General features: G+C 45.1%; 1 protein-coding gene and 1 non-coding gene across 2 annotated transcripts in view; one reads left to right on the forward strand and one right to left on the reverse strand.

The window, feature by feature from the left end:
• LOC144138367 (uncharacterized) overlaps window positions 1-19,796 on the forward strand; it is an 85,725-nt gene that overhangs the window by 21,737 nt on the left and 44,192 nt on the right. Inside the window, exons 6-7 of the mRNA XM_077670614.1 lie at window positions 2,911-3,207; window positions 11,291-11,375. Coding sequence (XP_077526740.1) covers window positions 2,911-3,207; window positions 11,291-11,375 — 382 coding nt within the window. The remainder of the gene's footprint in view (window positions 1-2,910; window positions 3,208-11,290; window positions 11,376-19,796) is intronic.
• Window positions 17,037-17,108, reverse strand: Trnag-ucc (transfer RNA glycine (anticodon UCC)). The gene has a single exon. It is a non-coding gene; the product is annotated as a tRNA-Gly (tRNA).

Genomic DNA, 19,796 nt, shown 5'->3' on the forward strand with positions numbered 1-19,796 from the left:
ACTTTTCAATTGTAGTCAAAAGAACACTACAGGGTATGACATTCTTCGAATTTTTTTTACACCCTTCATTTTTTTACAGAGAACATTATTTTCATCTGTACCCAGTAGTATACAGCTGACTCGGCCGTAAATGTCACTTCAAAAAATAACTAGGCCCTAAAATGAAAATCCAAGAATGTCATACCCTGCAGAATTCTTCGAGGATTGAAATAAAACAGACAGTGTCAAAATCCGCCCAGTGGTTGCCATGCTATCCTTTCCACGAGCAACGAAGAACTCGTAAAACGCACTTTTGAGAAAACGGCTCTTAAAGTTTACGAAGGCTTTACGCTTTTTCAAACTGCACCAGCAGCAGAGTCCTTGCTGTCCTTGCTTGGGGACAACCTCAAAGACCTTTGCCCTTTGATTTGGTGCATCTGGGAGGCCTTCCTGGCCAATTGAAGGTTTTCATGTGCAGGCCTTCAGATGGCAGAAGCACCAGTTTTACACCTAGTGTACTACAAAGTTCACTATGGGCTGCTAGGGTACCTATACTTTACTTGATGTATGCCAAATGCATAGCTGTCTCCAAAATGAAGAGTGAGGCATGGTTTCGTCTTATATTAATGTGCCACCAGACTTTCAGCAGATTTCTGGGTGTCATAAGATTGCTGAAGCTACAGCTTAGTACATGAGGCTGTTCAGTGTCAAGAAGTTATATCTGGGCATCACAAGCATAAGATGAGCTATTTGAAAGCAGAATATAGTTTTTTACACAATTACAACATTGATTATTATTACCATACCATGCTCTTTACCTTCAGGAGAATCAATGATTGCAAAATAGACAACAGAATTGCAAACATTTCAAAAATAGAAAACCCAATAAAAATATCGAAATGTGAAGCGCTGCAGCCTTACGGCGTCTTTGTTAATTTATTTAACACTGAAAATATAATTTTGTAATCCCAGACTTCGTTGTACGAACTAGTTTAGAGCCACGGCAAAAGTTTCTCAAATAAGCTGGGTGACGGTTCATTGCACCCCCCCCCCCCCCCCCCCCCCCCCAAATCCCCTACGCGCACGTTCCCCACGACCGTAATTTAGGTAACCTTGATATGGTTGGCAACTTTGCTTTTCCCATTAAATTTCACTTCGCGTACATCAATTATTATTACTCGCGTGCAATAGCAACCGATCCATCGGCCGCTGCCCGAACACGTCGCGCCAATGGAGCGCGCGCCGCAACTTCTGGCGAGTTGGCCATTTCATTCCTGAAGCTTGCGAGCACGCTGTGAAACACAGCAATAACTCAGCGTTTTATAACATCGCAATGCTCACAATGCGTCCAAAAGTTCGCTTCACGAACCGCAATTGTAGACGCACGCACCGCGCTTCCCACTCAAGGACAGACCACGGCGACGCCGCGGGCACGTTTTCGATGCGTCTTTCGAGCCGCGCACTTCCCTATTTGGCGCACGATCTCAAGCATTATCGCCGCGATAATAGTAGAGGCATTTTTTTACCTGAACTGGCTGAACTGGTGCAAGCAGTGCAGCATATGTTCATTTTTTTTACTAATTGATATCCTCAGTAGCACTCTGCACTGTTCTGCATGACACTGCACTAATCTGCACCAGTTCAGGTAAAAAAAATGCCCCAAGTAATGTCGCTGTTTAGTACCGCAACAGCTAAAGTGAGCAAACTGCAACCATGGAGGAAGAAAAAGTTAGGAGACGGCGCCGCCGGAGAAACGTGAAGCCTATACATAAAAAGTAAAATCGAAGTCGGCCCAGGCGTCACTGCACCACGTGACCCCACCGCACCGCCTCTGTATGGGCCGCCGCGCTCTTCAATTTCGTCTGCTCGAAACTGCTCTGCGGCCCGTTGTCGCGAAGCCTGCTATATGTTGGTTTTTTTTCCCACGGCTTTTGTCTTCCGCACGTACGCGGCACTCCTGCCCGCACACGGGCATGAGATCGCCGAGCAGACAAATGCAGGAAGGACGGGGAACAGCTACCGCCAACGAAACACGAGAGATGCCCCGGAGTCGGAGACCGCCGCCACCGCCGGCCCACCCGACCTTGGAGGGCCGACTGCGGCGGCTTGAGAAAGGGAAACGGCGGAGGGAGCGGCTTCAACGGACCTGGGCTTGCGAAGGCTAGCTGCGTGACGTCATGCCGTCTCCTAACTTTTTTTTCCTCCATGACTGCAACCGAGTCGACCAGGAAACCTTGAAAACGTCGGCGGAGCGCAGTGCGCGTAAAATGCGCAGCAGCCCGGCGGCCATGTTTTTACTGTCATGCATGGCGACGCCCAATCAGGAGAGCCGTATCAAAAAACGCGGCCGGACAGCCAATCGCGTGTTACCATCTATCGGTTGCTTCGTTTCACTATCGTTCTCTTTCTGCCGTTTGTGCGTTTGTGAGCGAGCGATGACAAAAGGACCGACCGGAAAACGAAAGTTAAAGAGCCGGCCGATCTAACGCGACCAAGATGGCGGCGCCCGGTGGCGTCGTTCCGGAGATACAGCGCTGCGAAAATATTTTGCCACCCCAGACGATATAAATATTTTTCTTTGGCACTTCGCGATCATTTGCGGCGGGGAAACTTCGTGAACGCATAGAATATAAAACATGCAATCCGAAAATGTGACTTCCGAAAAAACGATTTTTTGGTTACTTTTCGCAATCTGATCCCCGCGTCCCCCCTTAAGCGCTTGCTCGGACAAGCCGTTCTGTCCATCTGTCCAAATCGGCCATGTTTCCGCGCTCAATAAAGAGTTAATATCTCTGTTATTTCTTTAATGTATGCGGGAAAATAGGTGTCTTTGTTATTGGCATAAAGCAACGTTTCTAATAAATCAAACTTGTATTTTTGTCTTCGTGGCCCGTTTGACAAGACTCGCAGCGTCTGATCTCTTTTACGCAGGCGATTGTCGCAGCTTGAAAAGATGCTGGCGCTACTGGCTGCTAAACCAGGAGGGTCACGAGGTGAAAAGATGTCGCGGCGACTGGCGCCCCCCCGGCCCAGCGAAACTGCCGAACTGGCCGCCAGGCCTGAAGAGCTACGCTTCGAGTTCGACAAAAGCGACCACCTCAAGTTCACACTGCCGACCTCCTTTGGCGGCCTGTGTGACACTTTCCTAGCTAGGAGGGCTCCCATCTCGAAGAACCTAAAGAGGCTGATCGTCGCAGGTCTCTTCAATCAATGCATGAAGATCACAATGTGAGTAGCGCCCCTCCCTTGCTCTGTTGTGACGTTAAAGGGAGAGGCAACCGTTTCTTTGGGGACTCTTATGATCTGTAATCTAACGTTTTACATAACATGGTAACCACAGGAAATTTATAAATAAATTGGTGCAAATAGCTTTTATTTAACAGTGAAGTTTCGGGCATCTGAAAGGAAAGGTGGCACTACTGTACGTATACAAACAGATCTGTCGCTTTCAATCTGTGATTCAAAAACCGCATAAAGGAATAGGAAAGACTGCATTTTATTTATTTTTTAAGCTGGGGACAAGCTTTTAATATGGGACACTACACTTAAAACAGCTCCTTTCAATTTTCAAGTAAATTCTGGGAAACTTGTCATTCTTGCTGATTTCTTCCCACTGATTTCAAATATATACCATTGTTTTTTCAGCTGGTCGATTAGATATCAAGATAATTAGAGATAATTTGTCATTTTTGGTCAAACAATAGACAAAACAATGTTGGTCATAAAACTGTAATATTTATATTTTCCAACACTATGAACCCTGGTGAGTGCAGTAATTGAAGCAGTTTTTTTGATGCATCGCTTATAACTAATTTTACAGCTCATTAAACTTTGGTGTTTGAAATTGGCACTAAAAATGGTTCCTTGCCACTGGTGCCAGCAAAGTTTAATGAGCTTTAAAATTAGTTCCAAGCAATGCATCAAAAAACCGATTCTGTTCTTGCATTCATCAGGGTTCATGGTATTGAAAAATATTAACATTACAGTTTTATGACCAACCCTGTCTATTGTTTGACCAAAAATGGCTAATTATCTCTAATTATCTTTTGAAATCATTGACCCACTCGAAAAATAATGGCATGTGTGAAATAAGTGGGGGAAAAAGTAGCAAGGCTGACAAGTTTCACAAAGTTCACGTGAAAATTAAAAGAACTTGTTTTAAGACCAGTGTCCCATGCTGCGCATGGCTCTTTCATGGTTGCCAGCATTCGGTTTGGCAGCCGACATAAGGTTGGCAGATCCAGAAATTCCACTTCCAAACTGAACGTTCAGGGCCCTTTTAGGAAAACCGTTTCAGTTCAAGGTGTTTCAAGTGATGCCCTTTCATCTGGGATAGAGAGTGTGTACTCCACAAAAATCGGTAGTTGGTTTCTTTAAAGTTGGGCTACTCGTGAGGCAGTTTTCGTCCAGTTGTGGCTTGTCGGCACCTGCCGACAGGCGGACGGCTATAGTACCACCTATGAACGAGCCCGAAAAGTTCCTTGTGTGTGGTGGTGGTGGAATTAGCGATGCTAATTGATGACTAATTAGGGACCTAAACATCGTTGCATTTGAGTGGATGACTAGCAGGGTTGTTTGTAGGTTACCGTATTTACTCGCATAATGAACCCACTCAAGTAATGAACCCTCCCCCCACTTTTCTTCTTGAGAATTTACTTTTTTGTCACTTTGAATAAAAAATGCAGCTGGGATATGTTTTTATCTCAGCATGGTTGCTGATGCTGTAGACGATCGCACTAACTTGATATCACGCCACAGTACCCGCAGAAATGCCAAAAACGCATTCCAGCAAAAAGAAATCACACCAGTAGCTGGAGATGTGAGCGGTAAGGCTGTGGCTCACAATTTAGAAATTGCGCGCTTGCGGTGCGCCACCTGCTGAATGCATAACAAACCTTGCGACATAAAAACGTTGTGGCGTGCGAACAAAGTGCAAAACGCACACCGCACTCCTTTCCTGCTCTTTGCCGTTTTGGCTGGTTTTGGCGTTGTGCGAATAAAGCACTAAACACACTCCGCACTCCTCTACTCTAGCTGTTCCGCTACGTCGCCATTACGCTCCATAGTTTTGTTTCTCGGCCAGGTTGCGACCTTTTTTTGAGCTCCTGGTGCGCTCTGTACGATGGGCCAGTACATGAGCTGCACAGACGGTTTTAAACTGAAGGTGGTGCAGAATGCTTTGATGCACATGGAAACCGCGCGGCTGGGCGGCTTCAGTGTGGACCCACTGCGTGTACGCTACGGGTGAAAACAAGGGTTTTGGGCTGTGAACAAGGTCCGCCGTGTGTTTTGTGGGGCCAAAAAAGGGAAGTCTCTGGGTGTGAGAAAAGCAGTTTTGGAGTGCCTTGACGGCAAGGAAGACGGTGCGCTGTGGGCCAACTACGAATGTGAAGCCGCTAGTGATTTCAGTGAGGAGGACAGCTCCATGGCGAGTAGGGGGCCATCGGCATGTTCAGAATAAAAAAAAAAACCATTACATAATTACCCAGGTGTTTTTACTAAAACGGTAAGGCTCTAACGCACTTCTCTTAGCAACTTTATTGTGTGGAATTTCAACTTTTAAAAAATCTGTTGCAATTTTTTTCCCACATAATGAACCCTCCCCCCAAATTCATGCCGAATTTTCTAGGAAAAAAGTGGGTTCATTACGTGAGTAAATACGGTATTAGCCGGCCACAAACTTTTGCTCAAACTGTGCCAGTATGCCGGAGAAGTGTTCCTCGGGCTTGTAGCCAGGTCAGCATCTTGTGTTTTCAACTTCAAGGTATCCGGGGGTCTTGACGGGCATCACGCTTACTCTTGGCGTCTGCAGTCGATTGTCTTCATTGGTCTCCTTCCTCCATGCTTGCTATTTTTTCTTTATGAGTAGATGTCATCGTGCAATACACAATCTGGGAAAGGCAGCTTACAAAGGCCATTACACTGATCTCCTTAAAGTTGGCTTCACTTATGAATACCACTGCATTGCTAGGGAGAGATTTTTCTAGGAGCAGTTGAGTAGAACCCCGCTCTTACGTTCCTCAGTGCTGCATTTTCCCGGTTGCTACGTTGTTTTTGTCTAGCCCCGGCACAGCTCACATAGAGACCCATGTATTAAAATTCTCACTGTTACGTCGTGGCTCAGAGTACGTTCCCGGATCATTCGTCGCAATCTGACTCTCCGAACCCACCCGGGCAACATTCGCGGACCGTCATTTGGATGCTTGACGAGAATTGGCCAGCCTTGGCTACGGAACTGACTGGATGAAGCCGCACGTGGGTGCGATTCGTCACCACTAGATGGCCCTATGCTACTGTATGCTATCACCATCATCACTGCACTTACAACGGAAGTTTCACTTCCGGACGCCAGAAGTGCGTTTGCCATAAAAGCACCGTTGTATGAATAGCACGTGCTTTCGTCGTCATCGTGCTCTTCAGAAAGCTTTGAGAACACTGTTGAACCTAAAACAGCGAACTTTGTCTTGCCTTGGTGGCATCGCGAAAATGGGAGGTGCTTTCCGTTCAGGAAAGGCTTGACGTGCTAAACCAAGCAGCCAGCCCGGAAGATAGTTGACATTGCTGGGGGCCTTGCATTGCCACGTGTGGCATTTTCCAGCGATCGCAAAAAGCGTCAATCCCACATTCTCGAGTTTTTTGAAGGTTCGAGAGGGAAAGTTGCAGAAATACATGGTTACAAGTCAAAGCAACACTGTTTTCGTTCATTTTCGAAGGTTTCCTCACTGCTGCGTATTCCTAGTTGCTACATTTTGTTTTCCTGGTCCTGATTCCTAAAAAATTCCTGAAAACGCGCCATTTCTTGCGTTTTTACTTAGCTAATACAACGCCAAAAATCCTTACACGGCTTCAGACATAGTCCCACATCAAAGAACAATGCTTCAAAATAATAGTTGTCATTCTACATAGTTTCACTACTTATTTAAAATTTATTTTCTCCAACCACATTTTGCGTGTTCGCAGAAGTTTTAAGGAGCGCTCATACGACCAAAAAATTTTTTTCGAAGGAAACACTCCATGCAGACCTCCTACACTCAATCCGCACCTAGCCCAAATTTTTTCAACGAAATTGGCGATGGTCGATTTTTGGGCTGGGACGTTTTGCGTGGAATGACCCTATCCTCTTGCCATGGTGAGGGCTATTGCTGCCTCCTCTCCAATCTGCAAGGAGTTGACCAGAACCATGCAGGCTGGCACAATAGATCCCGTATTGTCCACGACTACACATATTGACTGTCTTTTAGGTCCTTGTTGCAGTGCCGTATCTGTGTATAGGGTACCTGCTAGTCTACCTTATTTTTTGTGGAGAGCCTTGGCTCTCTCCTTTCTCCTTTCTTGCTTGTAACTCGGGTGCTTGTTCCTTTGGATGCTGGCTATGGATGGGTGTTTCTCTGATTCTTGTGCCCATTTGGTCTTTGGATCTCGCCTGCTGTGTTCTGGTTCTGATGTTTAGTTTGTCTAGGATGTATCTGCCCGTTTCGCTCTTTGAGAGTCTCTCTCGTGCTGGGCTACCTTTTGAGCTTCTGTTGTCGCATTCGACGTGTTGGGTAGTCGAAGGGCCTTCTGCTTCTCATTTGGCTTTCTGATCGGTATTCTTATGGCTTTCTTGTACGCTCTCTTTATGCGGTTGTCTACCGTAGTCTTTTCTTCGGTTTTATGTTTGAGGAAGGGAGTTGTGTATGCAATTCTTGATACTAGTAGGTGTGCTGGTATGAGTCTCATTATAATTGCCTTCTTTGGGCCCGTGGTGTCGATTGGTTACCCTGGACTGCCTGTTTGTCTGGTTTACGTTTCGCTCGAGGGCGTTGACAGCTTTGGTGTTGGAATCATTTTTTTGCACTCTAAGGCCAAATATTTTGATCATTTTCACCTTCGAGATCGGTCTGTTCTGTAGGGTGAGTGTGATCAGTTCATGTTCCCGTGGCATTTCTTTGGTCAATTTCCTGTACTTTTTAACTAGTAGTTCCGATTTCTCGAGGGAACTTACCAGACCCTTCAGGGATAAGGACTCCACAACCCTGTGTATTGCTTCTTGTAACATGTCCAATTCTCTAAAAAAGGGCCGTAGTTTAGAAACGGCACGGTAGCTCCATGCAAATCCATGTGTTCTTGCACCACTTTTAGTGCAGAAGAGGAACGAGATAAGTCAAGAAAATCACTGTGGCAAGGGCACAAAGCAACAAGCAAAACGACGGGGGGCAGTGCCCGTTGCTTTGCGCCTTTTGCTACAGTGCTTTTCTTGGCTTATCTCGTCCCTCTTCTGCACTCAAAGCAGCGCAAGAACACATGGATTTGCATGGAGCTACCGTGCCGTTTCAAAACGACAGCCTCTCATTTTAGAGAATGAGGCCCATGCTCTGTATTCCTCCATTGTGTTGGCACTGGCCTTCCGAGCGCAGTCACGGGTGTAGCGTTGCTGCCTTGCTCCGTCCGTATCGACGCGGCGCAGAGCAGAGCGATGACGTTCTCGAGTCGACAAAAAGCTGAAGCAGCATTTATATACAGTATTTACAAGGGTAATAACAGCGTTATGTGGATTGCACAAAGGCGCCAGCACTCTTTTACTCGGTGCCGCCGAAGAATGCAGACGATAAGTACCTCCGGGCTTGTTTTATGCCCCCGGAAGAAGTTCGAATCGCTCCAATCAGGAGCCTCACTGGCCGAAGTTTGAAATCCGACGAATGGCGGCGAAGGGGTTGCTTCAGCCGAGCCGCCGCGATGGGGAAAGGGGGGCGACGCCCATCCCTTTTCCACGAGGCCGCCTCCAGACGGGTGACGGCTTGTCGGTTGCTAGTCGTTCACCTGATGCACAATTCGGCCGAGCTGCTGCGACGCAAAAGGAGAGGCAACTCTGCGGCACTCCAAGTCTGGGCCCGTCGGCTGCAGGTGATTTGGTCCGGTTTGGACGGGGCGTGAATCGGCCCTGCTGTTGGCGTGTTGCCCCGTGCAACGAATTCGGGGTCGGGCGCTCTGGCACAACAATTGCTGGCTCCCGCCACCCATAACGTGAGGTCGTCCGCATATATGGTGTGGTTGAGCTTTTAATTCTATTAGGTTCTTCTGGGAGCCCGATCACCGTCACGGTGAAAAGAGAAGGTGATAACACCGAGCCTTGCGGGGTTCCTCTGTTGATCATGTCTAATTCCTTGGATTAAATGGCTCCAAATTTTTAGCTTGGCAGTTCTGTTCTTGAGAAAATTTGCTTTGTAGTTGAAGGCCCCTTGCCTCGAGTCCAAGTTTGTCAATGGAATTTAGTCTGGCTTCGTGCAGAATCTTGTTGAATGCTTTGGCAATTTTGAGCCCTGAAGGGGCTTTTGGGTCCAAGGTGGATGTTCCATTTCCGTCTATGATTACTTGTTTTGGTTGTATAATGAGTATGTCCTGTGTCAAGACGTTTGCTCTAAAGCCAATCATCGTGTCTGGGTTGGGTTGGGTAAAGGCCGTTTGGCTCCACGTGTTTGTTGAGTCTGTTAAGGATTACCTGCTCGAAGAGCTTTCCTAGGCACGATGTGAGCGAGATTGGTCCCAAGTTCTTGAGATGTAGCTTTTTCCCGGGGGGAGGAATCATTACTTTGTTGGCTGTCTTCCTCGTTTTCAGGAGTTGGCACTCGTTCCAAACTTGATTGATGTACTGATGAGTGCTTCTGTGGAGGCGTTGTCCATGTTTTTTATTATATCATGGTGCCGTCCAGTCCTGGCGCTGATTTTGCATTCAGTTCTTGGTTGACCGCTCTGACCTCGCTCTCCGAAATTGGTGGGTTGATGGTGGGGCTTGGCGCGCCTGGATATTTTTGTCATTACTCTTGCGTTGGTTCGCAGAGAGAGGCACAACACTGGACTGCAGCGGTGTGAGATATCGTGACTGCCACTGAGACTCCCCTCCTTTGGTGGCAGGGTTAGGAAGCTGTGAAAACGAATTCTGGTAACGTTGCTGCGCACTGAGGTATGAGTGCATTGTTTCAAATTGTTCCAATTGAATGGGCGTGAAGCTGCTGTAGGTGCGGTCATTTCGGAAGGATGTTTGTGTGCCGAGTGTTGCTGTGGATTGCTTGCGGGAAGTGGACTGCATTGAAGTGGCTCATGTAGCTGAGACCAGCACCTGTGAGGACGGTAATTTTTTGCCGCGAAGAAAATGCCAAGGAAAGTGTTCAGTGAATGTTGAACATTTTGTGTGTGCAACGCAGAGGTCGGCGGACTCACTCATGAGATCACTCACTCAGACTCATTAGGACTCAAACTCGCACGTGAGTTTGAGTTTGAGTGAGCGCGAGGCTAGTGTAGCATGGTGAGTTTGAGATTGAGTGAGTTTGAGCCCGACTGGGTTTGAGTACGCCTGAGACCGAGTGAGTTCTGAGTCCATTTTGAGTTTAGAGTGCAATTTGAGTTTGAGTACCTGTTGAGTTTTGAGTACATTTTGAGTTTGAATACTTTTTGAGTACTGAGTACATTTTGAGTTTGAGTACATTTTGAGTTTTGAGTCCGAGTGAGTTCTGAGTTTTGCGCTCACTGTGAGTTTGAGTTTGAGTGAGCACAGATGTGCTGCTCAGTATTGAGTCTGAGTTTGAGGGAGTGGTGATTCGAAAAAAAAAAAAAAAAAAAAAAAATGTGAGTGAGTTTGAGTGAGCCGCGCCAACTTTGCCGAGGTATAGTGCAACGTGATTGCTGAGCATTTTGCCATTGTTTTTTTAACTGCTCGGGGCATTGGTAAAGATATATGCGGACTCTGTTCATTTTGCCTCTCTATGGGGTGTGCCTCAAGGTCTCGCTGTAAACCCTCTGCTTTTTTTTAATTGCCAAATGTATTGTTGGAAGCTTGTCACACTTGTGGAAGGTAAGTGCTCTGCATCTGTTTCTGGGTATTGCGTGATGAGCAGCTTATTACACTTTTCACTCACTGAGGAACGAGATCAGTAACCTGTTTTCTTCATGCCACTCCGCAGTAATGACAAGCCCAACCATGACCCACACTCTTTATGCCAGTTCCACGTTCTACTCCTTTTTGTCATGTGAAACACCACTATCTCTTGCACCCAAACCGCAGCCAATGGTGGTTGCACTGACAATGACGGCAGGCTGTTGTCTCCATGATGAACCATGGGGATGATGGTGATAAAGAAGGACGACATGCACATGTGTAGGTTTTGCTTGCCGTCAGGCATGCATCATGTTCTGTGATAGAGAGTTGTGAAAGAGAGTGAAGATAGCTACCAACAGGCAATTAACGTGTTTCGCTGATATTTTCTTGTCCACTTACATGTGGGAAGTGGTATTATTGGCTTGCACTCAGAGGCTATGTTGTGCTGCTTCTGTGCAGGTACCCATCCAGGAAGTTGTACAGTAAAGCCATCGACTCATTGTTGGAGGCGCACCCGCACGTGATTCAAGGCGGCATTGACAGGGTGAGCATATTACAGCTGCCAAATGAATTATCTGTGTCCATGTGTGTACTCTGTTGCATTGACAAAGAAAAATTTTCAGCGTGAAAGAGAGCCTGGCAGGTTCATTACCACAAGTAAGTGTCAAAACCTGTGAGGGATGACCCATGGTTCAATACTACGGTGCTCGTTGAAAGTGTCAAGTTGACTGATTGATAATCCATTGTTCTTGGTGTTCATTCACCATCACTAGGGGGCGTGCCACTGTAGCAGCCGTTTCTGTGTAAAGGCCATTATAAACAAACACCTTATCAGCAGTTGTTCTTAAGCGGTTCTGTGGGCGGACAAATACCGCGTGATAAAATGTGTGTTTTGATGCTTTAATTAAATTTGTGTAGTTCGACATATGCATATATATAATTTTATCACTTTATAAAAGCACCTGAAATCCTCGCTGGCTGCCTTTCTTCACAAAATGGAAGAGTCAGTGAATTTTAAAGGCACTTGTTTTTTTTTTTTTTTTTTGAGCTACTGTGAACACGGGAAAATTGACCGATTTTAAGGGGTCCAAGAAAACATTTTTTTTTTCTGCCAAAAAAAATTGGTTAGGCACTAAGTACAGGAACACTAAATGCAGATTATTTAACGGCATTTACAATAACATGAGTTTTTAAATGTTTTCATACATCATAGTTGCAAAAAGAAAATATCAAAATCAAAATTTTTGTCAGGTTGTCAAAGAAAATGATAAAAAAAGGAGTTGTGTATAACAAACCACCGGTAGTAGAAAAAAAATTAGAATATACATTTTGTAGGGAAACATTTCAAAAACATGGCCTAGAAAAAATGTCGACTTGTGCGGAACAGTTTGTCAGATAAAAAAAAAATGTTAGCACACGTGTTGCTTGCGTCTTGCGGTGAAGCCCAACCTCCAGATCAAAATGTGCAATTTCGGGTAGTTCCCTGGAAGAAATCTGGCGGTTTGCCATTATCAGAGGCACGAATTTGCCGCCACATAACGTAAAAACACCTTGTCAATGACTGACTTTTCATTTACGGCTAGCACAGTATTTGGGACAAGCACGCGACGCGGAAAAACATGCATGAACTTGAAAATGGAACTCTGTGGTCGATGCTGTTCACTGTCAGTTATCTCTCAAAAGTTGTTGTGCTTTATTATAGTGCTTTGTTGTGCTTTACTATAATCATATGACTCACTATTGCTGCCTTGCTCGCAGGAATGAGGTGCAATGCGCTAAAATCGTGCCCTGCAAACTTTGGCCGAGTAGCTGTTGCACGATAAAAAAGATCAGCACCACGAGCGTCCTCCATTGCAGCGCCACCTACCATTTTTGAACAGAAACAGTATGCAACATATTGGAGGCTCCGTTCGAATAGACAGTTCAACTAAGAAGCAGCGCTAGACCCCCGGAGATACCCTCATATGGAAATGAAACTGTCAGGCGAACAGCTGGCGGTGTGTAAGGCCGGTTTGAAGCGCTTTCTTTGTCGGAACAGATATCTGGCTACTGGGTGTTGTCTTTTGACTTCCATCGGAAGTCCTTATAGCAGAAATTTGGTTAGGCTTGGGCTTGGGTGACAACAGGAGCGGCATGCGTATTTTGAGGATCAGTCGCGGACGCTCACGGCGCTATGGCGGGTAGGCTTGAAGTTGGGTAACTGCGTAGTAGCGCCAAATATGAATTTCGCAATGCAGAAACGAAGCCGAAACTGTTGTAAACTGTTTGCGAATGGTCCTGGGGTAAGTAGAACTACAACGCAACTTAGAACAACGTGAGAGTGAAGCCAATAAAGCTGCCTAAAATCATAAAGTAGCTTCGCAAACTGGCACTGCTTGACATTTTCAGCCGATTTCTGGGATTATTACTGTCAGAGCGCAAACCTGACGATTGAAAATTGTTTGCTGATTCACCATTCGTGCCTTGATAACAAAAACCAAACACTGGTGCAGAGTAATTACGAGTGGCACGCATTCTTCATTGGTAGCAGTGACGCGCGATGACCATGCCCCTTTTCCACAACCAGGTGATGCAAACGCTTGTGAAAAATCACGTTTTTGTTGCAAAAATGAAAGCAAAACTGATTTTGAAAGGGCATTTTCTGAGCTAACTCCAAATAGCTTTACTTTTTCCAGCAACGCCTGGAATGCAATGAAAAGGGGCTCCGAAGGTATCGTTCAAATTGAACGATTTTGAATAGGCGCGGTCACGATAGAGTTAAAACAGGAAAATTTTAGTCTGTCTGTCTGCCTGTACTGTGACTCGGCCGCCTGGCCAAAATTTAAAAGGAATAATTGAACGAGAAGTTTATACTGGCAATACTTTTCCATACTGCTAGTAAATAGGGAAACATGTCATACTTGTCAGCATTGTGCACGAAAATGGAAAGCAGGTTTATTTGAAGCAAAACACCAATGTATAAGTGTTGTTTGCAGTGTTTTTTTACTTTGTAAATACATGGCTGCTTGGCTTTTGCGACAGAAAATAAAAAAAAATGCGTGTTGAAAACACTGTTTTGACCCAAAAATACAAAAAAACGATTGCACCCGACCCAAGCAGTAACGAAAGGTTCCAGTAGATGGCATGCGAGCTTTGGAACGTGGGACAATTGAATTGACTTGAGCAAGCCTCCACCGTGTTTATCGTGGAAGGAGTGAGACGGGAGAACAAGAGCGTGAGGGGTGGGGCTGGAACAAGAAGAGAGGCACTTACGTCGCAGAGGCGGCAGGAAACGTCTTTCGATGACATTTGCAGCAAAGTGAGCAGATGTTAATCGACCAGATTTAGGGGAAATCCCCAAGGTGGAGTAAGTTTCTGTAAAGGAAAGTTTGACATCCACCTAAATGCAGCCATACGGCTTCAAAGGAAAGCTATACGGCTTTCTCGGAAACTTTGCAGTTGAAGAAAAATTTGTCCTGGTCCAGGATTCGAACTCGGGACCACTGCTTAACCGGAGCAGTCGCTCTACCAACTGAGCTAACCAGGAGGCTAGTCGTTAGTAGCGCGAAAGCGAATTGATCAACAACTCGAAGTGAAGGACATGTGTTAATCGACCAGATTTAGGGGAAATCCCCGAGGTGGAGTAAGTTTCTGTAAAGGAAAGTTTGACATCCACCTAAATGCAGCCATACGGCTACAAAGGAAAGCTATACGGCTTTCTCGGAAACTCCGAGAAAGCCGTATAGCTTTCCTTTGTAGCCGTATGGCTGCATTTCCGAGAAAGCCGTATAGCTTTCCTTTGTAGCCGTATGGCTGCATTTAGGTGGATGTCAAACTTTCCTTTACAAAGTGAGCAGATACGTGGGAAGCAGCTTTTTTTCATCGGTTTCCTTCTGCAGTGGCCCCGAAACTGGTTCAGACCGCAATTTCTATTCAAGAGCTGTTCCCAGTGTCGCAAAATCAGGGGGGAAAGTAGTGAGTCGTGACAACTGGGGCACCATTCGACTAAACGCAGCGGGCTGTCTCAGTAAACGGTCGGACCGTTGTATTATCGAAAGATGTCAGAGAGGTTCACTACAAATTCCAGCATTATTAAGGAGCATTTGAGGCAGGAGTTCTCTCGAATAGCATGTTTGGCCGATTCGGAAACTGTCCTGAGGTTCTGCCACTTCAGAAAACAACTTCATTACGGTAGGGTTTAACTCTGAGCGCGCCTACTCTTAACGCTGTGATAGATGTTGTCAAGGAATAGGCGAGAGTAGTGGAAAGGGGCCTCTGACTTGGGGTCACCTCGAGCCATTTTGAGTCCGTCTAAGTGACCACAGTTGCAATATGCAGTGCGGTGTACAGTAAAACCTCTCGTTACAAGAGACACTCAATGGACCCGGGAAACATGTCTCTTGTAACCAAGGTCCCTTGTATGCATCGTTGCTAACATGGCGAACGTAGGAAAACCAACCAAACCACCTTCATTCAAATGTCTCTTATAACCAAGTGTCTCTTGTAACAGTGTCTCTTGTAATGAGGTTTTACTATACTAAGTAGCGTCTGGTTGCATTTTCACTGAAAGCGCATCGATGCAGGAGCGGTGGTTGAGCTAGGGCTGGTGACAGAGCTGTTCCAGTGCCCTGTGTTTTGGCCTTTTAGGATTGAAACACATCTATACATGTTCAACTGAATCTCTAGCCTGATTGTTTGATTGATGATCGGTCAATCAATTGATCATGAACTACTGGTGAAAAAAAAGGTTGATTATTTAAAAGACCTTTACCAGAAATTTGCAGAGCACACGTCCTCTTGCAGGTAGAATTTTCTATAATTGGTCGTTACCAAATAAAATGAGTTGTGTATATATATATATGTATATGTATGTGTGTGTGTATATATATATATATATATATATATATATATATATATATATATACCGTATTTACTCGCGTAATCCTCGCACTCGCGTAATCCTCGCATCCCTAATGTGAGCCACCAAAACTTGGATTTTTTGGTTCCTCGCATAATCCTCGCACCCCCAACTTTGCAGCGGCGAAAGTTGCCTGCTCGCGAAAGCCGCATGGTGCACGCGCTCTGCAATGCGCGCCCTCCCCCGCCGCCTCTCCTTTCGGCGGAGAGCGCTGTGTATCCAAGGCCATGCAGGCGCCCTAACAACCTGCATGGCTACTCCCTAACAGGCGCCCTAACACGCTACTCACAATGTCCTTGCGCCGGTTTCGCGCATGTTTCGCGTGCGCGCAACTACACGGTGTTCGCGCAGCTCGATGTAGTGTCGTCGTGTCGCCGTCGTGGTCCCGTCGTTGAGCGGCAGCAGTCAGTGAGTTACTCGCGTCAGTGGTGGATAGCTCGCTGCCATTTTGAGAACTTTTTGATCTTTTTGTTTTTTGCTTGGTGCCGCTTCGCCATGGGGAAGAACGCCAGCTACACTGCCGCTTTCAAATTGAAAGCGAAAGAGTACGCGATCGAACACGGCAACCGCGCCGCAGGCAGGCACTTCGGCGTCACCGACTTCAACGTGGTTACTGGAGTAGGGCACGCACATAAAACGACGAGATATGGCGCGCGCCAGTAAGCAAAGGCGGCAATTTCACGGTCGCTGATCGACGGGAGACTGTTTACGTTGTAAATCATAAAATAAAAAGAAATAGCTGCTGTTGGCAACACTGAGCTTACATATACAAAAAACGACCACTACATTTAGCGGGATTGGCATAAGGCAAATTGGCAACACTGTGCACCGGATTTTTTTTCCCGCATAATTCTCGCACCCATAACATTGCATTGACTTTTCCGCAAAGAAAGTGCGAGGATTATGCGAGTAAATACGGTATACACACACATACAGAAAGCAATGCCGGCAGTCTACAACGCCAAAGAAGGCATAGGGGAGTGGTTGGACTATTTTTTACCGTTAGTGACGTTACATTATTATTAATTTTTATTAATTACGTGAGAAAGAAAGAAAGAAAAACGCGCCCAGAGTGGGGACCGAACCCACGCCTTTCGATTAGATCTCGAATGCCTTACCATATATGTAATGCCATATATATATAGGGTTTGGAAATGAGGGGCTCGTTAGGAAATACTGAAAGAAATGCCGGCAGTCTACAACGCCAAAGAAGGCATAGGGAAATGGTGTTAGACTATTTTTTACCGTTAGTAACGTTACATTGTTTTTTTTTATTAATTACGTGAGAAAGAAAGAAAGAAAAACACGCGCCCAGAGTGGGGACCGAACCCACGCCTTTCGATTGGATCTCGAATGCCTTACCAATTCGGCTATCTGGGTGACTGAGTTCTTCACTTTCTGGGGTATTTATATATACTACAACTGTATCTGACGCTTGAGGGTGGCAGCCAGCGCCACTCAGACTACATGGGGAGAAGGAGACCTTCTTTTCAACCCCCGGGGCGTGACGCAAACGTCTACAGCCTGTCATAAGTGGGCAACTGGCGGGAAACCCTCTTATGCTACCTTGGCATCAAGGCTGCCAGAACCGAGGCCCTCGCTAAGCTTTCGCACGATAATAGGGTTTGGAAATGAGGGGCTCGTTAGGAAATACAGAAAGAAATGCCGGCAGTCTACAACGCCAAAGAAGGCATAGGGGAATGGTTAGACTATTTTTTACCGTTAGTGACGTTACATTATTTTTTAAAAATTAATTACGTGAGAAAGAAAGAAAGAAAAACACGTCAAGCGTCAGATACAGTTGTAGTAAATATAAATACCCCAGAAAGTGAAGGAGAACACAGTCGCCCAGATAGCCGAATTGGCAAGGCAATCGAGATTTAATCGAAAGGCATGGGTTCGGTCCCCACTCTGGGCGCGCGTTTTTCTTTCTTTCTTTCTCACGTAATTAATAAGAAAAAAATTATGTAACGTCACTAACGCTAAAAAATAGTCTAACCATTCCCCTATGCCTCCTTTGGCGTTGTAGACTGCCGGCATTTCTTTCTGTATATATATGTATAATTCTGAGTGGTACTAGTGTGAGTAATCTGGTTTTATCTTGCAAGGAATGTGAAAATTGAAGGGTGGCGATGCTTTGCATCTAGACTTTGTTAGTTTAAGCTTAAAGTGCATGGAGTCACCTGAAAGCCTGGTAGCTTTCACAACTTCCTTTGATGCATTTCCAAAATCTTTTAACACATTAATCTCTCTGGTTCTTAATGCTGACTGCCTCTGTTCGAAATGTTTTGAGACTGAAAATTATTTTAGCGGCACTTTCTTCACAGACAGCAGACCACTGCTAGTGCATGTTTGCCTTGTTGCAGCTACACTTAGGGCTGAAAGTTTCCACTGAGGTCACATTCTATTTTTTATCATTTAACATGAAAATTTGCTTGGTTATTTCTTGCACGAATGAAAGTTAGTTTTTTTTTTCTTCCCCATATCAACTTCATTTGTGGCGGCGGGCCGGAGCCATCTGTTGGTGTAAAGACGCAATGCATGAAATGAACAGAATACGGAACGCACTGCCATGAAATATGTCAGACGTGTGCACCGTGTTAGTGTCTTAGGGGGGACACTGGTCTTGAAGACATTTTTGTTATTTTTGAACCAATCTCCTTGAAATTTACACATTAAGTGTGTTTTAACATCCTGAGCACAAATATGCCGTCAGTTTTCATCTATATAGTCTAAATTCAGAGTTTTGCAACATGTTATGTCATTCCATTTCGGGCAATTTTTTAATTATCTACTTACATATACTTGAATAATTCTTGTTCCTTTGTGCTCTCGGAGGACCAGGGATTGCAACTATACCACAGCGGTAATTTTATCACTGTTTCTGCAATTTCTCTGAACTTATGAAATGTCAGGTCATCAATTATCAACGTTTTTGTAAAACAAAATGCATAAAAAATTGTACTAGTACAAAAATTTTTTTATTTTTCTGGTTTTATTGCACTGTTCAGTTTTTAAGCTTTCAAATGCAGCAACAATGACGCAAATCTGACCAGTACATCCCAAGATATTGTACCCGACAGTTGACCTCATGGGAAAAAAACTGGTTTTGAGAAAACAAGGCACAAAGTTTGGAAATGCAGGGGAAAATGGCCATTTAGCCAACTTCAAATGGCGAAAGCTTTGTAAATACTTATGTTACAGCTATAATATTTTGCAGGTACATTCTTTGGGACCTGTAGACTGCAAATAAAATTAATACAGAAAATTGACTTTTTGACAAATTTTTGGTCCTCAAGACCAGTGTCCCCCCCTTAAACTACTTCATTTTTTTGGTGATATTTTTTTGCTGGCACACACTAATAATAAGTTAGAATGCGGCTCCAGGTCTTGGTTAGGTTTAGAAATGTTACCAGACATTGTCACCAGACATTGTCAGCGAAACCACTTCGCTTTGAGTCATTTTAATGTTTGTGCTCCTTTATCTATAGAGAAGAAATACCTGTCAAATCTCCATCTTGCTGGTGCATTTTATGCTGTGGCTGTCGGAGTTCTTGGATATACACTAGTGGCAAAACTTCGTTTCAGACTATTTGGGCCGTTTGAACACCGCTGCTTCATTGAAGCCGAGGGACTGGTGTATTGGTGCGCCACCTAGGGAACAAAAGTTGAACTTCATTAAGCATTTGTTTGTAATAAGAAATCTTTATAAATTAAAGCTTGCTTTTCGAATGAGAAAACAATAAATTAGGCTCTCTTTACTTATGTTTTCATAGTTTTTTTTTTTTCAGTCTTAAAGCAGCAGTCACAAGCACTTCGGTACTACTTCAGCCTTCTGTCAACAGATGGCAGGCTAGTCAACTTGCCTATGCTTTTCTCTGTTCTCAGTGCAAAGGGCCGACCGTGGACCGCTTTTTAATATGTGGGGCTTATGGGAACTCTTGCAACTGGTTTAGTGTCACTCTCAGCAAGTTGTGGTTGTCCCACATTGGTGCAACAAACTGAATTTTGCTCATTTGGGCAGTGCTATTTTATATGGCAAATGCAGCCACACACCATTGCAAGAGG

This window comes from Haemaphysalis longicornis, unplaced genomic scaffold, assembly GCF_048455015.1.
Source record: "Haemaphysalis longicornis isolate Haplotype H1 unplaced genomic scaffold, Haemaphysalis longicornis Haplotype H1 scaffold_5, whole genome shotgun sequence".
NCBI lineage: Eukaryota > Metazoa > Arthropoda > Arachnida > Ixodida > Ixodidae > Haemaphysalis > Haemaphysalis longicornis.